At 40.7% G+C, this 21,015-nt stretch overlaps 1 protein-coding gene across 1 annotated transcript in view; it reads left to right on the top strand.

Moving 5' to 3' along the window:
* Nucleotides 1-154: 154 nt before the first annotated feature.
* Nucleotides 155-21,015, top strand: part of ARHGAP20 (Rho GTPase activating protein 20) — a 128,886-nt gene continuing 108,025 nt past the window's right edge. The window contains exons 1-2 of the mRNA XM_021696426.1: nucleotides 155-259; nucleotides 18,929-19,011. Of these exons, the coding sequence (XP_021552101.1) occupies nucleotides 155-259; nucleotides 18,929-19,011 (188 nt within the window). The remainder of the gene's footprint in view (nucleotides 260-18,928; nucleotides 19,012-21,015) is intronic.

Raw genomic sequence — 21,015 nt, forward strand, 5'->3', positions numbered from 1 at the left:
GACGGGAGGCGCGCCGCCCGCACCCGGAGCCCGGCTCCCTGCCTGAGCGCGGCAGCCGCCTCGGGCCCGCGCGTCCTCGCCCCTCCGGCCGCCGTCCCGCGGACATGACCGCGTAGCCTCCTCCTGGGCTGGTATTTGCGGTAAAGTCTTCTTCATGGAAGCGATGTCCCCCCAGCAGGAGACTCTAGGGGGGCAGCCGGGGCGCTCCTCTTCCCTGACAGGCGTGTCTCGGATCGCGGGAGGCCCCGGCACCAAGAAGGTGAGGACGCTGAGCGGCGCCCTGCGCCCGCCGCCACCCCACTCCCAGCGCGCGCCCTCCGCGCTGCCACCGCCGCGCACCAGCCGGCCGCCTCGGGAATTTAACGCTCGAGGCTCGCGGCCCGCTGCGTGAGTCTCGGGACGTTCCTGCCTTCCCCGCCCTCACGGCGCCGCGGTCTCCCAAGTCACCCCGAAACCCCCGGGCTTCGCGCCTAGAGTCGTAATCGCTCTCGGAGCGGCCCCCAGGCTGCCTCCCCGTCTCCACCCGCCGCGGGACCGGCGGCCGGGCTCCTCCTTCAGTCGGGGCGCGCGGGCGGGCACTGGGGCCTCGCCTTTCCCGGCCCCCCACCCCCGAGGGCTCGGCCCCTGGGTCCCCCCGAGGTCTCCCGGGCGCTCACCGCCTGCAGACGGGGTCAGCTCCGACTCGTCAGGGGCCGCGGCGTCGGCCAGGCCGCGGCAAGCCGCGCTGAGGAAGGTAGGCGGGCGGGCTGCGGCGCTCAGCCTCTCACCTGGACGCTGAGGCGCGGCCGCTCCGCGGTGGGTTTTTTTTTTTGGTGGTGGTTGGGCCGGAGGTTCCTGCGCCGAGCGCGGCGCTTCCGCCACGACTCCGGGGTCTCCGAGGTGGTGGTCAGACTCGCAGGTATGCTTGGGATGCTAACGGTCCACACCGCAGGGGCGCGGAGGTTTGGTTCGGCCTGGAACCGGGCTGGGCGGGGCCCGTGGGCTGCGGCGGAGGGTCGTGGGGGCCTGGCACAGGGGCCTTCGCCCTGCGGGGTCCCCCGGCCCCCGGGTCGCGGTGAGGCTGGAGAGCGGCCGGGGCGGGGGCGTGGGCGTGGGGCGGCGCGCGTGTGCCCTGTCAGAGCCGGGAGCGGCGACGCGGGCGACAACTTGTAGCGTTGCGTTCTGGTGCCCACGGCCGCCACGCGGCGTGCTGGCGCCGACCGGGCCCGGCGTCTTCGAAAGGGTCCCCTGAGCAAGTGCACGTGGCCGCGAGCCGCCGGCCCCTGCTGCCCCTCTGTCTGCGGACGGGATTTGGGTGTTTCTGGCCGCGTCCGTTCCTCTTCCAGCCCTCCCCTCAAGACCTTCGGTTATTTGGCCCTTTTCTGCCCTGTGTCCTGGTGGTGCCCTTCCAGCTTCACTGGAAATAAATTGGGATTAGAGGGATCACCGAACTCTTCCCTAAGGAATGTCTGCAGGCACTGCGTTTTTATCATTAGAGCCTGGAGGGGCTGCGCGGGCCTGCGGATGGTCCGGACCTCACAGCCTTTCACGACTCTGCACACCAGGATCCTGGGTTGGCTGGAGGTCAGCTGAGAGGTGAGATGGTGCTCCGGAGTCGAGAAGGGAGTGGGCGCTCCCCAGGACGTTGACCATGTCACGGGCCACCTAGGAGTGCCCGTGAACGTGGTGATGTGTGGGCTGAAGTGCTGGCCAGCCTTTGATGTATTGAGGCTGTGGCGTGTCCGTGTCGCTTTTTCCCTTCTGAGATGCAGGGATAGCATGTGGGTGTGTGTGTGGGTGGGTGTGTGTGTGTGTGTGTGAGAGAGAGAGAGAGAGAGAGAGAGGGAGAGAGAGAGAGAGAATGCACCGGGCTAGCGCCGCATTTGGGAAGGTAAATGAATGTTCCAAGTAATTGACACAGACTTTAAAGCATTTTTTAAATTCTTGTATACTTAAGGAATTGGGAAAAATCAAAGATTTATATTCCTGGGCAGTTAGTTGTCTTCCTTTACTAAGGGAAATTAAGTATACTGGCAAAGGGCATTGGAGTAGCTTGATCATTTATCAAGTAGTACTTGTCCAATAAATGAACGGTTGCCTCGCATCTTAAGCTATTGCCCTTAAGATGCTGTCCTTCATTATACATCCCTAATGGGTTGTCACATTACCAGCAGTCTTTCTCTTTTTTTCTTTCTTTTCAAGGGAAATAGAGTTTCCTAATCTGGACACTCTACAGCTTTTTACTACCTTTGGGTCAAAGATGATGTTGAAGAGCTTTTTTCTTTTGCTTTTAATATTTTTTTCCATAAAAGTGCACCTCTCTTATTTTAAATGTTAGCAGGCATGCCTTGATTTCAGACCTCCATATTAGCAATAGAAAATAATCATAATAAAAAATACTTCCAAAGTATAGTTCATGGAATCATCGCCATTTACACTCTTAAGGACACCAGTCTTCATGTAACCCAAATACTCAACAGACTGATCTTTATGTTCCATCTTGCCTTCTTCCTGTTTGGTAGTTTTAGTGAGTTGTGAGATTTATTTCTTAAAAAGTCTTCTATGTGGTTGTAGTGTTAATTACCAAGGTGTGGATCAGTATTGTTTAAATTGCCAGTTACAATCAAAATTATAAAAAAATTAAATAGAAAAAGAAATCCTAGCAAATTAGTAATGGTGAATAGAGTTTTGTATTACTTCTTTTTCTCTATTTCATATATGTATGTGTATTTTGGATGGTGATGTAAAACATGTTTTTTTCTGAATGGTCCAAATTTTTAAAGACAAGTTTATTGGCCAGATCACTATATGGAGTCAGTTCATCTGGCTTTTAGTTCTCATTCTATTACTATCTTAATGATCTTGAGGAAATCACTTGACTTGTTTCAGTTTCCTCATTTGTAAAATGGGAATCAAAGGGATAATGTTGCAGAAAGTGCTTTGAAAAGTATATAGATGACAGTTACTTCTTTTATTCTATGAAAACAAGATGATCTTTAATAGAAAAAGCAAAACAATAGCATCTTTAAAGCTAGTCATCCTGAGGACTATTAATCCAGAATGTAGTTCATATTCCCAGAAATTACTGTTAAGGAGGCAGTTTCATACAATGTGGTGAAATTTGGAGTGTGATGACCCAGGTTCAAGTCTCCACTGTGTTGGTCCTCTCTTTCTGACCTTAACCTTCAGTTTCCTATTTCTAAAATGAACAAAACAATAATACTTATCTATTCAAGATTTTTGGGAATATTAAATGTGAAATTGAGTGAATACTGTCATATAATAAGCACTCAATAAGTATTAGCTTCTATTGTTTGTAGTTTCTCCCATATTTGTGGTTCATACTGTTGTCCCACTTGTTCAAGCTAAAATCTGGGATTCATTTTCAACTCCTTCATTTCCTTACTCTACCACAACCATCAGAAGGGCCAGTCAACTATTACTTCAAAATATATCTTGAATTTCTCCACTTCATCTGTAGCCCAAGCCAGACCACCACCATCTCTCATTTGTACCTTTACAGAAACTCCCTAACTTGTCTAACACCTTTCTTGCTCTTCCCTGGCCCAGTTTCCACTTAGCAGCACCAGAGTGATCTTTAAAAATGTAAGTTGATCATATTGCTCACTTGCTTAAAATCCTATAGTAACTTTCCATCATATTTAGAATAAAATTCGGACTCCTTTTCTTAGTCTTCTCTATTTCTCCCATCTTATCTACCTTTTCCGCATTGTTGTTATTCTCCAGCCACATGGGCCTTCTTTTTCACACATCAGGTCTTCAAATTCATTCCTAGTCTGAGGCCTTGGGTTTTGCTCTTCCCTCTGCTTCTGCCACAGGTCTTTGTAGTGTTGACTGTCTCATGTTGTTCAAATGTCTGGTCCTCTCAGAGGCCTGTCCTGACTACCTAAGTGGAAGTTGCCACCCTCAGTCATGCTCTATACCTCTGTTTTATTTTCATCTTAGCATTCATCCTTGCCTAGTTTCTTATTGACTTCTTCCATTACCTGAACCCTTCACCAGATGGTGAAAACCATGCGAATAGGGACCTCATCTGTACTGTTCAAGGCTGTCTCTCCAGTGCTTAGGTCAGTGCACATATTAGGGACTCAATAAACACTAGATGGCTTATACAGCAGTGAACAGGACAGGTATAACCCCAGTGTTCAGAGTGTTTGATTTAGACCGGAATCAGCAAATCTTTTCTCAAAAGGCCAGGTAGTAGATAATTTAGGTTTGTAGACCATAAGGTCTCTGTTGCAGCTACCCACTTTGCCACTGTGACGAGAAAACAGCCATTGACAGTATGTAAATGACTGGCCATAACTGTGTTCCAATAAAACTGAGTTTAGAAAAACAGGCAGTGTGTCCCTGGTGTCTAGTTTGCTCACCCCTGGTTTGGAGCGTTACTGTTGACGAGAACTTTCTGGGCCAGTAGTACTGCTGTCTATCTACAATGTCCAATTTGATAACCACTAGCTGCATGTGGCTACTGAGCACTTGACATATGGCTGTACAAATGAGGAACAAAAAAATTTAACAGCTTCACTGAGGTATAATTGACATACAGGAAACTGTACATATTTGAAGTATATAAATCTGTAAGTTTTGGCGCATGTATAAATTTCTGAAACCCTCACCACAGTCAAGAGAATGAATATATTTATCATCCCCCAAAGTTTATGTCCCTTGCTAATCCCTTGGTTTGCTCCCCCTTCCTAGGCAACCACTGGTCTGTTTTCTGTCACTGTAGATTAATTTGCATTTTCAAGAATTAATAAATGGAATCATACTACGTATTTTTTTGCTTTAATTCAATATAATTATTTTAAGATTCATCATGTTTTTGCACATATCAGTAGTTCATTTCATTGCTGAGTAGTATTCCATCATGTAGAGAGGCCACAATTGGGTATTCGGATTATTTCCAGGTTTTGGCTACTACACATAAAGCTGCTGTGTACATTCATGTATAAGTCTTTGTATGGACCTATGCTTTCATTTCTTTTGGGTAAACACTTTGGGGTTGAATGGCTGGGTCATATTTTAGATGTAAGTTTAACTTTTTAAGAAACTGTCAAATTGTTTTCCAGAGTGGTTTTACATTCCCACCAACAGTGTATAAGAGTCTAATTTCTCCACATCTTCACCCATACCTACTATCTTTTTGATTATAGCCATCTTAGAGGGAATAATATGGTATTTCACTGTGGTTTTGATTTGCATTTTCTTAAAAACTGATGGTGTTGAGCATCTTTTTATGTGCTTACTTATCCATGTGTTACGTTTAGTGAAGTTCCTATTCAATTATTTTGCCCAAATTCAGTTGGATTTTTAGTTTTTATATTATTGTTTTGAAAGTTATTTATATATTCTGATTCAAGTTCTTTATGATATATGTGACTTAAAAGTATTTTCTCCCATTATGTGGCTGGTAATTTTATTCTTTTAACAGTATTTTTCAAGGAACAGAGTTCTTAATTTTGATGAAATCCAATTCATCATTTTTTCCTGTAATTTTACTTAATTGTAATTTATTTGAATTTAAATTTAAGTTGCCACATGTGTCTATTGGATACTATACTGGACAGCACAGGTTGAGAGAAAGAGACACAAGCAATAATAACAAAATTAATGATGATAACTATTCTAAAAAAACAGACAAACATGGATATGGAGCTAGGCCACTCTGGCATTAAGGTTTCAGGAAAGGCCTCTTTTAAGTGAGGCTTTACTCTTTTATGAATGAAAACAAGATGCTGTAAAAAGATTTTGAGAAGTAGGAGCAATTATCCGAAGATGCTGAGGTAGGAAAGAACAGGATGCGTTTGAGGAGCCAGTGTGTAGAGGCTGCGTGAGAAGCTATTCTCTTTATTTTATAGCCACATTTAGTATTTTAACCTGAAACAGAATTACCTACCTGGTTCATCCACCTTTATTCACTAGTCAGACAATTTGACTATTTCTAGAAATCAATGATTTTCTGTCACTTAGACTCTTCAGAATAATACACAATAGATCTGTATAGTAATTTCTAAAAATGTGGTTCTAAAAGATAATAGGAGCATAGAGATAATGCTTCTGAATAATGCATTCTGGATAGAATTCTGGATTAATCTTCTGGATAATGTATTCTTGAGGATATCCACGTTTGGATAGAATAGTTTTTATGAAATGAAATGGAAGCACGTATTAGAGTAATTTCGATTAGGGATCATTTGTGTTGTACTCAAGCACTCTGACCCTTTGCTTTCACATACTAATTGAAAACTCCTTGGAAGAAAGACTTACAGGCACAGAAAGTCCGTTGGAGCAATAGGATTTTTAAATAGCTCCAACATATTAAAATGTGACAGCTGTCTGTCTTGTCTCTCTACATGCTGTGAGTCCAAATCTGTTTATAGCCGCTCAGGTAGAACACCCCCGAGAGGCAACTTTGGCCATGTGTGTGTCTTATGCTGGGGTTTGAATGAAACATCTTGGTGAGTCAGCTTTAGTTTTACTCTATAATACTGAGCAAATATTATGCCTGTGGTTAAACCAGTATCTTCCTGAATCCTTTTCTTGTGTTATTCACAAAGTGAACTGATAAAATCAGGTACATGAAGTTGTTTGGGCTCAGAAGAGTCTGAAATTATCAAAATCTGAGTTAGATTAATCAGAAATGGCCTCTGTTACCACTGATGTGATCTCCAAACTTATGACTGTACTTTGTTTCTTTGTCTGTAAAATGATGGTAATAATCCATATCTTGTATATTTCACAAGTTGTTTCATATGGATCAAAAGAAAGTGTATTCTGCACTTTTAAGTGCAGAAGCCAATTAGTATCTTCTACCAGGTGAAAGGATGTGTAAAGCAATAAAAAGAGTTTTATTTCTTTGAATTTGATAAAAGAACATTTACATGCAAATGAGTGGATGCTATCTGTCTTATTCAGCTCAGACTACCATAACAAAATAACATAAATTGGGTGGTTTAAATATCAGACATTGATTTCTTAAAGTTGTGGAGACTGAATTCCTATGATCTAGGTGCCAGCCAACTCAGTTCCTGGTTGAGGGTTTGGCTTGTGGTTGGCCATCTTCTTCCTGTGTCTTTGTGGGAGATGGAGGGGAAGCGGGGAAAGGAGGAGGGAGGGAGAGAGGTGGAGATGGAAATCGATATCTCTGGTCTCTTCCTGTAAGGGCACTAATCTCATCATGGGGGCCTCACTTTCACGACCTCATCTAAACCTAATCACCTCCTAAAGACCCCTGCCTCCTAATACCATCGCACTGGAAATTAGAGCTTCAACATATGAATTTAGGGGGGACGTAAGCATTCAGTCCATAACACTGTCCTTCAAAGTAGTTATTCTTGAGGTCATAAATATCAAATAAGGTAGAAACTTGAGCAGAAAGATAAGAATTTAATGTTTATAATTTATGGGTTAATAAAAGGAAATTTTAAAACCTCTTTGAGTGAATGCCTAACTATATATAATACATGTCAATTATATGAGGTAAGTATTATTAACTTATTTCTACAGAAGAAGGAACTGAGCCCTGCCGAGGCCACATGTTGTAAGCAGCAAAGCTGGAATTTGAACCAGATCTTCCAACTCTATTTCTTTTTCTAACTAGATTATAGATGCTTTTGTTACTATTTGTAACATAAGATATAGGAGAGAGTAGATCTGAATTCTATATAACCAGCTGAGAAAAGCACATTTGAGAGGTTTTTCTCCTGAGAGGTAATTTCCTTCTTTGTGGAGCAGAATCTCTAATTTCTCCATCTACCAGTGAATGTTATGTTCACTGCTGCCATTAGGTAAATGTTAGGTAAATGCATTAGTCAGGGTTCTCCAGAGAAACGGACCAATGCCAGTCCCGTGATCTGCCATCTGCAAGCTGAAGACCCAGGAAGGTCGGTAGTTCAATTCACCACTATCTTGTCCTGAGGCAAGATGAGATGAGATGTCCCAGCTCAACAGTGAGGAAGGGAAAAGGGGGCGAATTTCTCCTTCCTCCACTCTTTGTTCTATGAAGGCCCTCAAGAGATTGACTGATGCCCACCCACTTTGGAGAGGGCCATCTGTCTTATTAAATCCAGTGATATAAATGGTAATCTCATCCAGAAATACCTCACAGATATACCTAGAAATGTTTAATCTGGGCACCCTGTGGACAGTCAAGTTGACCAATAAAATTAATCACCACAGTAAATATAACTAATAGTGACAATAAATGACATAATCATTAGTCTGATTACCTTGGAAATGTGTGGTTTTTATGCCTTGGTATCTGTCATTTTCAGTTTTATATAAGGCACTCATCGTACTTCTGGAGTTCCTTAGCCAGGTCTGCTTTCCAGGCTGATATCTGAGTCTTGCTTGCTATTGGAAAGCTTGGCATATTCCCCAAACTTACAGAACTGTATTTCAGAGTTAGGTGTGGGTGCACTGAATCCTGTGCCTCTATGGACAGTCACGTGTTTGGCACACCCAGTTGAAACCTTCTCAATTCAGAAAACATTTTATGTCATGAATCTTGAGTGTAGGAAAAAACTCTTGCTTCCATAGTTATTTTTACTTACAATGTGAACACAATAGTGTATTTTAACATGGCAAAAGAAAAATTTTTTGTGACTCTAACATTCGTATGTTAGAACAGAATAAAGTGTATTTTTTATAAAACAAAAAGACAATCTTATTTTTACACAGTTGTGTAAAAAGTAATTATTAATTTTAAGTAAAATAGTTAAAATAGAGAATTGCAACTTAGAGACTGGAAATTCGCAAGTCAGGGGTACTAACTAGTGCAGTTGTTGCTCTTGGTTCCGAAGTGGGGGTGGTTGTGAAGCAGTCTGTCACTGTCTGTGATTCCACCGGTGTCCCAGGCTATGACTCGGGGAAAGGTCTGCAGGACAGAAGGGGCGTGGTGTTCGGAAGGCACTTCCCGCCCCCTAAGCCCCGGTGTTCAGTAGACTGGGAGAGGTGACACAACTGGATGGCACCTACGGAAAAGGAGACGTCAGTAATTGAGGTGTCTGAATCCTTTCAAAGTTCTTATCCTGCCATCCAGGACTTGGTGGCTGTTCTTTTCAAAATAAAGACATCTTTAGAACCACATAACAACTTAACAAAAATATGTGATTATCAAGCTTGCTTTCCTGGAAGTTATCAGTAGCTAAAAATAAATTTCAATTTAAATTGCCACCAATACAGCTTGTAAACTATAAAATATTACAGAAATAAATGGGTATATAACTAACACCAAGGTTATATATGCATATGTATACCCACTTATATGTACATAAACTTGTATACGTAGTGCTTTGAAGAAATGTATGTACATTTTGTTGTGATTTATTGGGGTTTCATGACTCATACCTCTCTCATCCTCAGAGCATTTGGCAAAAACCTCTATTACGGACTGAATGTGCCCTCTCCACAAACTCATGTTGAAGTTCTAATCCCCCTGGGTTAGATGAGATCATGAGGGCAGAATCCCCATGATGGGATTAGTGCCCTTGTAAGAGACCAGGGAGCTTACTCTCTCTCTGTCTCTGTCCCCCATGTGAGGAGGATAGAGCTGGAAGGCAGCTTTCCACAAATGAGAAAGAGGGTCTCGCCAAGAACTGAATCTGCTGGCACCTTGACTTTGGACTTCCCAGCCTCCAAAACTGAAAAATAGATGTCTGTTGTTTAGACCACCCAGTCTGTTATTCTGTCATGGTAGCCTGAGCATAGTACCCCTGAAAGACATTTTCACTGAGGGAAAAGTTTGCTCTCCCATTCTTTATGTTGGTATCGCAGGTGTTGTAGGTCTCGGGGACTCTGCAGGTCGTGGTGTGTGCAGAGAGCCTGCAGGCTGGATGCTGATTTTGGTATTGGCAACTGCCCGGGTTTTCTGAAGCAGCCTTGGATGGGGGTGAGGGTTAGCCTTTGTTTACTTACGGAGGACTTAGCTACAGTGTGGGAGGCTGGAAAGGGGACAGAGGAAACTACCTTCTGTCAGCCACCAATAGTGGGGCTTGCAGGCAACACAGCCCAGTTTATTTTATAATTTTGTTTCAGTCTGATTTTCTTTATCTAGGACAAGTTTAGATTAGAAACATCCGACCAACAGCAGACATAGTCCTGTCAGCACTGTGTGTCGGTGCTGTGCTGAGCAGCCTTGACCTCATTTTGACAGACAGCTGTCACATGGCACAGCTGAAAGGTAAAACCTATTTCTGGATGTTTGGCCACTTGCGTGTGGACTCTGAAAATGGAATGTATGTGTGCCCACATCAGCTCACATTTCAAAGATGTGGAAAACCCTGCTGCTCTGTGGCCTTTTGCTTTCCTTGTTTACCTGGGTCCTAATTTACACCTAGGAGAGAATCTATTTCCTCTAATACCCCTGCATTGACTCTCTTGAACCGCAGCTTTGGCAGTAGTCTTTGCTCGGTGATACTGCGTCTGAATCTGGATAGACCTGGGCCTGTTTTCCATTCTCAGTTTATGCATTCTGATTTTTACCATTATGGTTTCTGGATTGGATGACCATACCCTTCCCCTCTGCATGAGGAGAGTGAGAGGTTGCTGTAAGGCAGAGCTTCCCAAGCTTCCCGGTAGAGATGTGTCTGCTACAGTCAGCCCTTCATCCACTAGGCAGGTAGATGGCTACCAGGGCAGCCGGAGAGCCTCTTTGTTTATCAGAGTGTGTCATGGGTGTGTAAATCTTATCACCTTGTATGGGCCCTGCCTTGTAAGGGATTATTAGGGACAGGGCATTGGTGATTGACCCTGTCTACTCTAGGGTGCTGCTGAAAAGGAATCATGATCAGAGGTTGAAACTGGTGGCTTTCCCAAAGAAGAAAGTCCAGCCAACTTCAAGGCCCAGAGTGACACTCCAGAAGCCTGCATGGGTCAGGCAGAGGAAGAGGAACGGAGCATAAGGTATAAGGGGAATTCTGCTATCCTCCTATTTATTTATATACAGTACTTACGAGCTCTAAAGCATCACTCTGTATGTTACACTGTCGTGGTGTTTTCCATGTCAGAGGACTTTCTGCATATAATCTTATTCTATTCTTTGTGGTAGGTCGGATGGTTATGTCATCTTATGGAGAGGACTCAGAAGTTAAGTGCTTGAACCAGGTGCAGAACTTAGGTCCAGAGTCTCCTAGCCCAGGGCCCATTCTCCTACATTACATAGATTCTCATGTTTATTGTTTTATTTCAAAGTGGCTGTCTCATAGAAGGAGGAAAGAAGCCAAAAGTAAAAGTGTATCTTTCTTAATCTCAGAAAAGAACCTATATCCTTCTATGACGATCTGCTGTGATGACATTTGTTTTAATTAAATGCTCAAATTGATTCTGGATGAGATGATTGTGAGTAAACAGAGGATCACACACATCACAGACCAAAGTGACAATAGTGAGAAGCTTCAGCTCACCCAGTGGTCAAAACCTGGTTGTGATAATAGGACCTAGAAGCAGGATGCAGGGTTAAAAATAATTCTCTTGTTTCCTTGCAGAGCCGGTGTCTCTTAGGTATGCCTCCACAAATTAAATACTGCAGGTGTGTCAGGAAGACAAGAAAGAAACAGTTCATCGCTTACAATATTGTATAGACTAGCCACAATAGCATTAATGGTCAAATTTGAATATGCTAATTTGTAAATTTGATTAGATTTTTTCCTAGCTTTGAAACTTGAACTCTTTAAAAGCTTTCCTATGTGCTGCTGAAGCAAGCACTCAAAGTCCTCATTTTAATGTTATGCTAATTTTAAATGTTTGGAAGTGACTTCAGCACAGTTGACTTAAATTCAACTAAAATGCTTAGATGTTTTTCTTCCTGAAGTGACTGTAACAGAAGGATGAAAAATTGCAGTTCACCTGACTTAAACCTTTTATCCTGTTCCTTTGTTTTGATAGGCATTTTTTCCTATAATCTCTGTGAGAATTAAGAATGACCAGATTCAGAATGACTTAGAGATTCCGAAAATAGTACTGTATCTCTTGGTTGATATGAAGTTAAACTTCTAATGAGAGACTACATGCAGGTTTTTATGTAAACAGTGTTTTCTGAGTTGTTGAAAATAAAAGACCAAAAATTTTTTTCTTCAGCTACCTGTTTACAGTTTCATTTTCCTACATAGGCACACTTGTATCACCATCTTAAACTCTCAGATATGGGCAGTGTTAATTCACTAACTTAATACACTGCTACTGAAAATTTACTGTGTGAAAATGGTAAGGCTCGGGCATTGGAGCAGTAGGGGACGATCGGTGGACATATTCCTCAGATCTCTGAGGAATTCCAATGGAGAGCCACTTAAACATTTTATACAAAAATATGTTGGACAAAAAGCAAATAATTTTCATTTTCTTGTATTGTACTGCAGATGATTATTATACAAATAAAGAAAATAATGGCTCTTGGCTATGAGCCAGGTTGCTGGGATGGAACCCAGTGGCTTAGTAGTTTGGTATTTAGCTCTTTGTTTTTCTTTTTCACAGCTTTATTGAGATATAATTCACATGCCATAGTATATTTAGAGAATTGTACATCTGTTGTCGCAGTCAATTTCAGAACGTTTTCATTACCCCAAAAGAAACACCACAGCCCTTCGTCATCATGTCCCAATCGCCCTATCTCCCCAAACTCTGGGCAAACACTAATCTACTTTAAGTTTCTATAGATTTGTTTATTCTGGATTTTTCATGCAAATGAGATCATATAACATGTGGTCCTTTGGGACTGACTTCTTTTAATTAGCATAATGTTTTCAAGATTCATCCCTGTTGTTACACATGTCAGTGTGTCTTATTGCCAAGTAATATTCCATTATGTGGATGTACCACAATGTGTTTATTCATTCATCAGTTGATGGGCGTTGGGGTTGTTTTCCACTTTTTAACTATTATAAATAATGCTGCTGTGAACATTCACATGCATGTTTTTGTGTGGACATGTTTTCATTTTTCTTGTTTATGTACCTGAGAGGAAATGCAGGATCCTGCCATTTGCAGAACTTCTGAACTAGGTTCCAAAGTGACAGCACTATTTTACAGTCCCACTAGTAGTTTATGAGAGTTCCACGTCTTCGCTGGCACTTTTTATGTCTCTTTTATGATAGCCATCCTGATGAGTATAAAGTGTTATTTCATGGTTTTGATTTGCATTTCCCTGATGGCTAATGATGTTGAGCATCTTCTCTTGTGCTTATTGGCCATTTGTATATCTTCTTTAGAGAACTGTCCCTTCAGATCCTTTGCCCATTTTGAAATTGGCTTATTTATCTTTAATTGTGACAAGTCAACAACAATTCTTTATATACAAATCATTTATCAAACATATGACTTGCAAAAATTTTCTTCCATTCTGTGGGTCTTCTTTTTACTTTCTTAATGGTGTCCTTTGAAGCATAGAAGTTTTTAATCTTTTTTTTTTAAGATTTTATTTATTTATTTGACAGAGAGAGAGACAGCGAGAGAGGGAACACAAGCAGCGGGAGTGGGAGAGGGAGAAGCAGGGTTCCCGCCGAGCAGGGAGCCCGATGCGGGGCTCGATCCCAGGACCCTGGGATCGTGACCTGAGCCGAAGGCAGACGCTTAACGACTGAACCACCCAGGCACCCCTAGAAGTTTTTAATCTTGACAGTGTCCAATTTATCTATTCTTTTTCCTTTGTTGTTTGTGCTTTTGGTGTCATGTCTAAGAAACCATTGCTTACTCCAAGTTCACAAATATTCTGCCTATGTTTTTCTCTAAATTTTTTTGTAATTTCAGATCTTACTTTCAGATCTTTGATTCATCTTGAGTTAATTTTTATATATGGTATGAGATAGGAGTCCAACTTAATTCTTTTGCATGTATATATCCAGGTGTCCCTGCACCATTTGTTCGCAGGTAATTAACTTCAATCACCAGATGTTTGCCCTGTAGTTCAAAGTGGTAAATGTCAGCACTATGTTAGAAGATGTAGTTTGCAATATACAAGGATGACTCTTCACCATCCAGTTCCATAGCAATGCTTACATTTCCTTAATGACAGCATTCAAGCAGAGCCCCTTAAAGGTTTGTTTGTTTTCCTGTGTGTGTGTATGGGGATAGTGATATAGATATGGAGGATAGTGGATTTTAAAATTCACATAAACCTTCATTTATTGAGTACATAGTTTATACTAGGCATTGTACTAGGCTTTGGGAATACAAAGAGAAGCCTACAATAGAGCAGAATTCCAGTAAATAATTGTTGAAGGACTGGAGAAAGTTGGATAGAAGTTACAGTCCCTGCTCTCTAGAAATGGACAGAAATATAAATAATATGAAATGCCATAACCGAGGCATAATATGTGAAGCAAAATATGAAATGCCATAACCGAGGCATAATATGTGAAGCAAGATAGGAACACAGGGAATTGAACATATAATTAATACAACTGATTAAAAAAGAGTCAAAGTGGAAAGCAACTTGCAGATTAGCTGGTAATGTAGCTGCAGTTTTGCTACTTTTGAAATGTTTTTAAAAATGAATTATAGGCATTTGGTTCTCATTTTCAGTTATGACCTCTATTTTACTTTTTGGCAGAGTTGGTCTTTGCCTTTATTACCAAATATAACTACAGAAGAGACAGCTCAGAAAATCAAAGATCTAATGACTTTCTTCTGTTCGTGTTATACTTCCCTGATAAATTGCTGTTAGTGAAAACACAGCCATTTTAAAAATGTAATCACATTTATTCCCTTTTACAACTTCTCCCAAGGTCCTCTTTATCTTTCCCAATTAGAAGTGGAGGGGTTGGGCGCCTGGGTGGCTCAGTTGGTTAAGCGACTGCCTTCGGCTCAGGTCATGATCCTGGAGTCCCGGGATCGAGTCCCACATCGGGCTCCCTGCTCAGCAGGGGGTCTGCTTCTCCCTCTGCCCTCTTCCCTCTCGTGCTCTCTGTCTCTCATTCTCTCTCTCTCAAGTAAATAAATAAAATCTTTAAAAAAAAAAAAAAGAAGTGGAGGGGTAAATAAATGCGACTTCATATTTGTTTTTTAGCTCATATAAAATTCTTGTTTCGTTTTTTGGGCCCTTGAAGACTAGGTAAGTGGTACAGTACCAAGAAAATCATTTCCAAAAGTTTAATGGAATTAATTTTTTAACCTAATATGTAGTTTGTCAATTTAGAAAAAAGAGATTACTGGGGCGCCTGGGTGGCTCAGTCAGCTAAGTATCGCGCTCTTGGTTTTGGCTCAGGTCATCATCTCACGGTCATGAGATTAAGCCCCTCAGTGGGCTCTGCACTGAGCACGGAGCCTGCTTGAGGTTCTCTCTCTCCCTCTCCCTTGGCTCCTCCCCTTTTTCTCCCCCCTCCCTCCCTCTCTTAAAAAAAAAAAGAAGGAAAAAACAGATTACCTCTTTAAAAACATTCCGTTTCAGAATGGCACCTAGTATTTGTGAGGTCATCTAGATACGAACATCAAGCATGTGGGCATTCTGAAAAATCATACTGTACATTGTGATTTTTAAGCTAACAGTAACAGCAAAAGGCACTGTTTTAAACCTACCCTCTGTTTTCTGTGAGGCAAAGAATCATAGTTTTTACTGTCACTGAACAACTGAAATTTGTTGGTGCTCATACAGGCTTAGCCTCAACCTGTCCTGACAGGCCTACACAGTAATCTCTTTGTAGAGGAATCACAGTCTCTATTTCCACGTATTATATTTCACACAGTTGTTATAAACAAAAAAGAAAATCTAATTCTTTATTGCCTGAGAACAGAGTCTTTGATAGATAAGTGAATTTGTTTTGAAGTCACCATTGCCCCTTTGTTTTGCTATACTTTTGAACAAAAGAAAGAGATCTGTGTATTTTTAATGAATTAACACCTAAATCTATTTATTAAACTCTTGTTATATTGGCCATTCTTAATTTTTTTTTTTTTTAGAGCGAGAGAGCTGGGAGGAGTAGTTCTTAAGCAGGCTCCACACCCAGCATGGAGCCCAACGCATGGCTCCATCTCATGACCTTGAGACCATGACCTGAGCTGAAATCAAGAGTCCAGCGCTTAACCGACTAAGCCGCCCAGGAGCCCCTAAGACTTTTCATTATTTACAAGAGGAATGAATCCTGTGAATCTTAAATTGGCACATTTAATAGTTTATTTCCTTGAATATCCAGGGTAAATCTTCGGTGGACATTTAACATGAGAATATCAAAAATAGAAGGGATCTAAGAGACTGTGTAGTCCAAATTCTCTGATTTTCTAGGTTAGGAAATGAAAGTCCATAGAAGTGACTGAATTGCCTTGGGTTGCATATCTCATTAGTGGTGAGACTTACTACAAACAGTAGGATCTCAAATAAAAGTAATATTCTTCCTGTAGTTTGATTACATTCTGTTGCATATGAATCCACTAGATGAGGTAGATACACTCTGCATTTGACTCCTCATACATCTGGCAATTTTATAACTCAGGAAACACGGTCTAATTAGTTAGTGTGGATATGGACCTCTGCATTAGGTCTCCATAAGAAACTCCTATTTTAAAAGCACTTTTACAGAAGAAAATTGGTCACCCTTATTTGATTATTCATTCTCATGTTTAACAGCCATCACTCTCAGGAAGATTTCTTTATGTCAGAAGGTTTCAAATTTGGGGCCATGAATCCCTAAGGAATCCATGTTATGCAGGTCTCTGAACCCCTTGAAATTATGTGCACAATGTAATTCACAGCTTTTTAAAATTTTTCAGAGAACCACTACCCAAAATCAACATGGTTTCTCAGCCTACAGTTTAGCAGCATTTCTTTCTGTGTTCTCTTCCTTGGAAGACATTTTCCATCCTCCATATTATAATTCTGCATTAATTTGGAGATTATTTCTCCTTCCAAATGAAGAACTTCAGATCATTTTAGCTTTTCTCACAGACTCTTCCTCCCCCAACATTTTAAATCATATTTATGGCTGTCTTTTGAACATTTCTAAATTCCTTGTAAACCTGAAAGGCCAAGGAGCTCAGAATTAGAAATCCTATATGCATGAAGATTCAGTTAGGAGCTTAGATCGGCTGACCGTGGTGTCAGAGGGTTAGGGGCCACAGAAGCAAGGCTGCTGAGATAGATCCAGGAAGGTGGTTCCACTAAGGTAGACTAGGCAGACCCTCATCTAGTTCAAAACTGAGGGTAAGGAGCCCAGATAAAGCTTAAAGGATTGGGCACATTTCAAAGTTCAAAGCATAGTAAATAGTTGCTGAATAAAGGGAGTCAGGGGGCTTGGGGGCAGGAACATAGCTCTTCTGAATCCACCGTTCTAAGGCTAGTGTGACTGCAAAGGTGGCCAGGAGGAGAATCTGGGAGTTTGTTCACATGCACATTTTCTGAGGATTTCACCTTCGGGTCTAGGCTAGACCAAGCCCCCTGACTCCCAAGAGATGTGAGTAATGGAAACAGTGGGGTGGGGCTGACAAGCTGTAAGATGCAACGTAGGTTATCAAAATCACAGACTTTTCTGGGAATCTGATGAAAACCATGGGCTTTCTCTCCAGAAGGAAGGCATAAATACATATCATGTAAACAAGAAAAGTATACAATTTAACCTTCCCTGAAGCTCCTTCCTGGTTAATAATTCCTGAGTGAGAACGGTGTTCTCTTTCTTACCGGTTGGCTTCCTGTCTTTGATTCATGGTTTATGTAATTGTGTCAGTTTCTGTCTGAGCGATGCTGAGGAGGTTTGCGCATATAGTTTCCACATGTGAGCCAGAAGATTAATGGGGAGACAGCAACACTGAGGCAGGATGCTGGTGACAATAACTGTGGAGGGGTCCTGGGGACATGGTGAATTTGGGGGATAAGAATTTTGCCAAAGAAGGCCGGTATCCCCTTCTCACTTGGTGATTATTCCCGTTCCTGTGCCAGGATCTAGGTTTGATTTTACTAGAAGCAGTTCCTTTATGAATAGTGTAAGGAGGTACTGATCCCGAACCAGTTAGTTTTCTCTGGTTCTTACTAGAGCAGCACCTGGTTCCCAGGATGGCAGGCCTAGGTCCTCTGGCGGTAGGTGAGACCTCCGCCAGGAGAGGGTGGGACAGTAGAGCAGGAAAAATGGCCACAGCCTGAACTTCACTCCTGGCTGTTGATGAGCATATTGGTGATTTTACTCATCCATTTCCAGGGGCAGGCCCACTGACTCTATCTAGAATTGGTGAAATATGTAAGACTGAATTTAGAGGGTGATTATCTGGATAATCCAGGTTGAATAAATCCCCATTTACCAAAAATTGTAGGTCCTCTGAGACAGAGTACTTGAATTATCCAGTTAATCCTATGTTTATATACCACTTAGAAAAGAAAAAAAACAAAACAAAACAGTCTTTTTGTTCTTTTTTTACGTTACAGCAAAAAAAAAAAAAAAATCTGTTTGGAAGAAGGGATCCCCAAATGTATAAATATTTCAGTTTAAATGTCTATTAAATGTATAAGAATCTAGTCTCTTTTGCTTTAACTGTGTTTTGTTTGTTTTTCTTTTTTTCTCCCTTTACTTGATCTCTTCAAATCCTGACTTTCCTTGAGGCCCAGTTTGGCGCCTATCCTGCCCATGAAAGAGAGACAGTAGAGTTACTCAGATGACATTTTGGAGTATAAATGAGATACTCCAGTCTTGCCTTTAGCAGAGGGGTTGGAACATAATAAACAATATATCTATTAGCTACAGTGGATGATAATGGTTATGATAATGCTTTTCCCAAATACCTGATCAACATTTAACCTCCTTATTCTCTAGCTATAAAAAATATTTAAAGCCTCTACCACTTTTTGACACTTACTATCTTAGTTAAGATGTTATTTTATCTCTACAATGAGATTGCAGACTCTTCGAGAGGCCAGGATAGGCAATACAAAATTTGCTAAATTGGTTTGAAAGTTGGCATTTACTGGCTTTACAAGTCACACGGTCTTCATTTTAATTTTTTTTTTTCTCAACAGAAAATGAAAACACTAGCAGAAAGGAGGAGGAGTGCCCCATCTCTTATCCTGGATAAAGCCCTACAAAAAAAGCCCAGTACCAAGTAAGTGAATAGCCTTGCATTACACATTTGGTATGTGCTATGTTTTTTTATTTTTTTTATGTGTGAGGGTTTTTTTGTTTGTTTTTTATCAGCACCAAAATTCTCTGTTTAATAATAGAAAACATGGCTTCTGTGCTGAAAAAAAAATAATATTTAATAAGTTCTGTGTTTTATGTGACTCAAAGCCTTTTAGAGCTGTTCTGTGTGATCAGTTGCTTTAAAACTAATTCAAAAATCTCCTATCACTTAGTACACCAATGTGCAGGCTACACATATTGCTGAAGTTTATTTATAGAAACAAGTAGCAATCAGAATACTAAAAGATGAGCTATTTTAACCACCACATATCTTGGTTATGCACAAACCTTACCTTATTTTTTATCATAAGTTGATACCTGTGCCTGGGCATGAGGAAAATTTTTACCAATTTTAGATATGAAGAAAGATAACCAAATTGAGGTTATAAAAAATGGAATACTGATTTCTTGTATGCATTATTAAATTAATTTGTGAATTAATCTTTAGAATTTGAAGTGGAAAACAAGTTAACTCACTATGGAAATGACCATTTCACCTATTAAGACTAAATCCCATTTCAATAGACATTTTAAGCAAGTCTTTCATAATATGTAGAAATTGAATGAATATTCAGTCATTAACTTATTCATTAATTTTTAAATGGCACTTTAACCAGGAGGAGTTTTTATGTTCAAAGGAATCCTGTGATGATTTTCCTCTAATCTGTGAATCCTTTTATATAAAGTGAAGTCCTTATCACCTTTACTTAAAATGAGGGTATACCTGATATTTCTATGAATAATGTGCTAATTTAATATAAAATCTGTATGAAGGCATGGTGGGTTTGTTTTTTTTTTTCAGTGCCAAAAATAAATTATAGAACCAAATCCCAATTAGTGAAACTTCTAAAATACTTTGGTCACTGTCTTCGTACTCAGCATGTTCTCAGACTCAGGCAGCTCCCCCACCTGCCCCTAGAAGACACATACTTTAGGCATTGGGTTGATCAGATCAGGAAATGTAAATTACTTTTAATAGATGCCTAATCAAAACTTAATTAGGAAGATACTCTTCTTGCAAATAAATAATACATTTGACTGTCTATATAAATGACTTCTGGATTATTTGCTTTAATGTATCTTTGCATTAGTGTGGAAAAAAGAGAATGGGAATATTTTCACAGTTTGACCTTGATTATCTAGAAAAGTTATAAGTATTTTTGGGGGGAGGTAGAGGAGGCAGAATTATTAGTACAACTGTATATGTATGTATATAAATAGCTTTATTATCTACTTTTAAAAAACAGTTTTGGGTATAATTTCTTATTGGAAGCTTCTAGGATAGATGTGTCCTAGGCTTTTCAATTATAAGTAGCCCTTATATCGGAGAATCTTTAGCCCAAGATCAGGGGTCAGTAGTGGCCCACTTACTCCCAAGCCTGTGAGAATCTGTAATAGTATGCATGTTGATACTTAAAGTTCATGTTTGGAAGTTTGGAATTTTGTGGAGCATTTGAGTTTATCTCAGCGATTTAGTGGGCAATGGCCAGAGATGGTAGACATCATGTAATGCACAGGGTATCTTGCACATCAAAGAATTGTGGGGTACCTACATGGCTTTGAGGGTCTCATGCATGGCATGTTTGTGAAGGGAGCTGAAAAACTTTATCTGATTGTCTCTGCCTATAACCTAACTCTGTTTTATATATAAAGACAAAGTATTTTTATATACTTTTGTCTTAATAAACACTAAATTTTCCAGAAATGCCACTAGCTTGCATATCAAAAGATAATAGTACTTTATATTATTTGGGATCATTTCAGAAAATCGTTTGACTTTATTTCATTTTCCTGTACTTGTGTGTTACAGTTTCTTACTATCCAACGTCTCTTAAATTTAAATATATGAATTATAAGTAGTGTAAGCATCTGACTACTTCATTGTCTTTTAGTATAGTCAATCAGGAGCGTACACCTATTGAAATAC

The sequence above is a fragment of the Neomonachus schauinslandi genome, chromosome 11 (assembly GCF_002201575.2).
Source record: "Neomonachus schauinslandi chromosome 11, ASM220157v2, whole genome shotgun sequence".
NCBI lineage: Eukaryota > Metazoa > Chordata > Mammalia > Carnivora > Phocidae > Neomonachus > Neomonachus schauinslandi.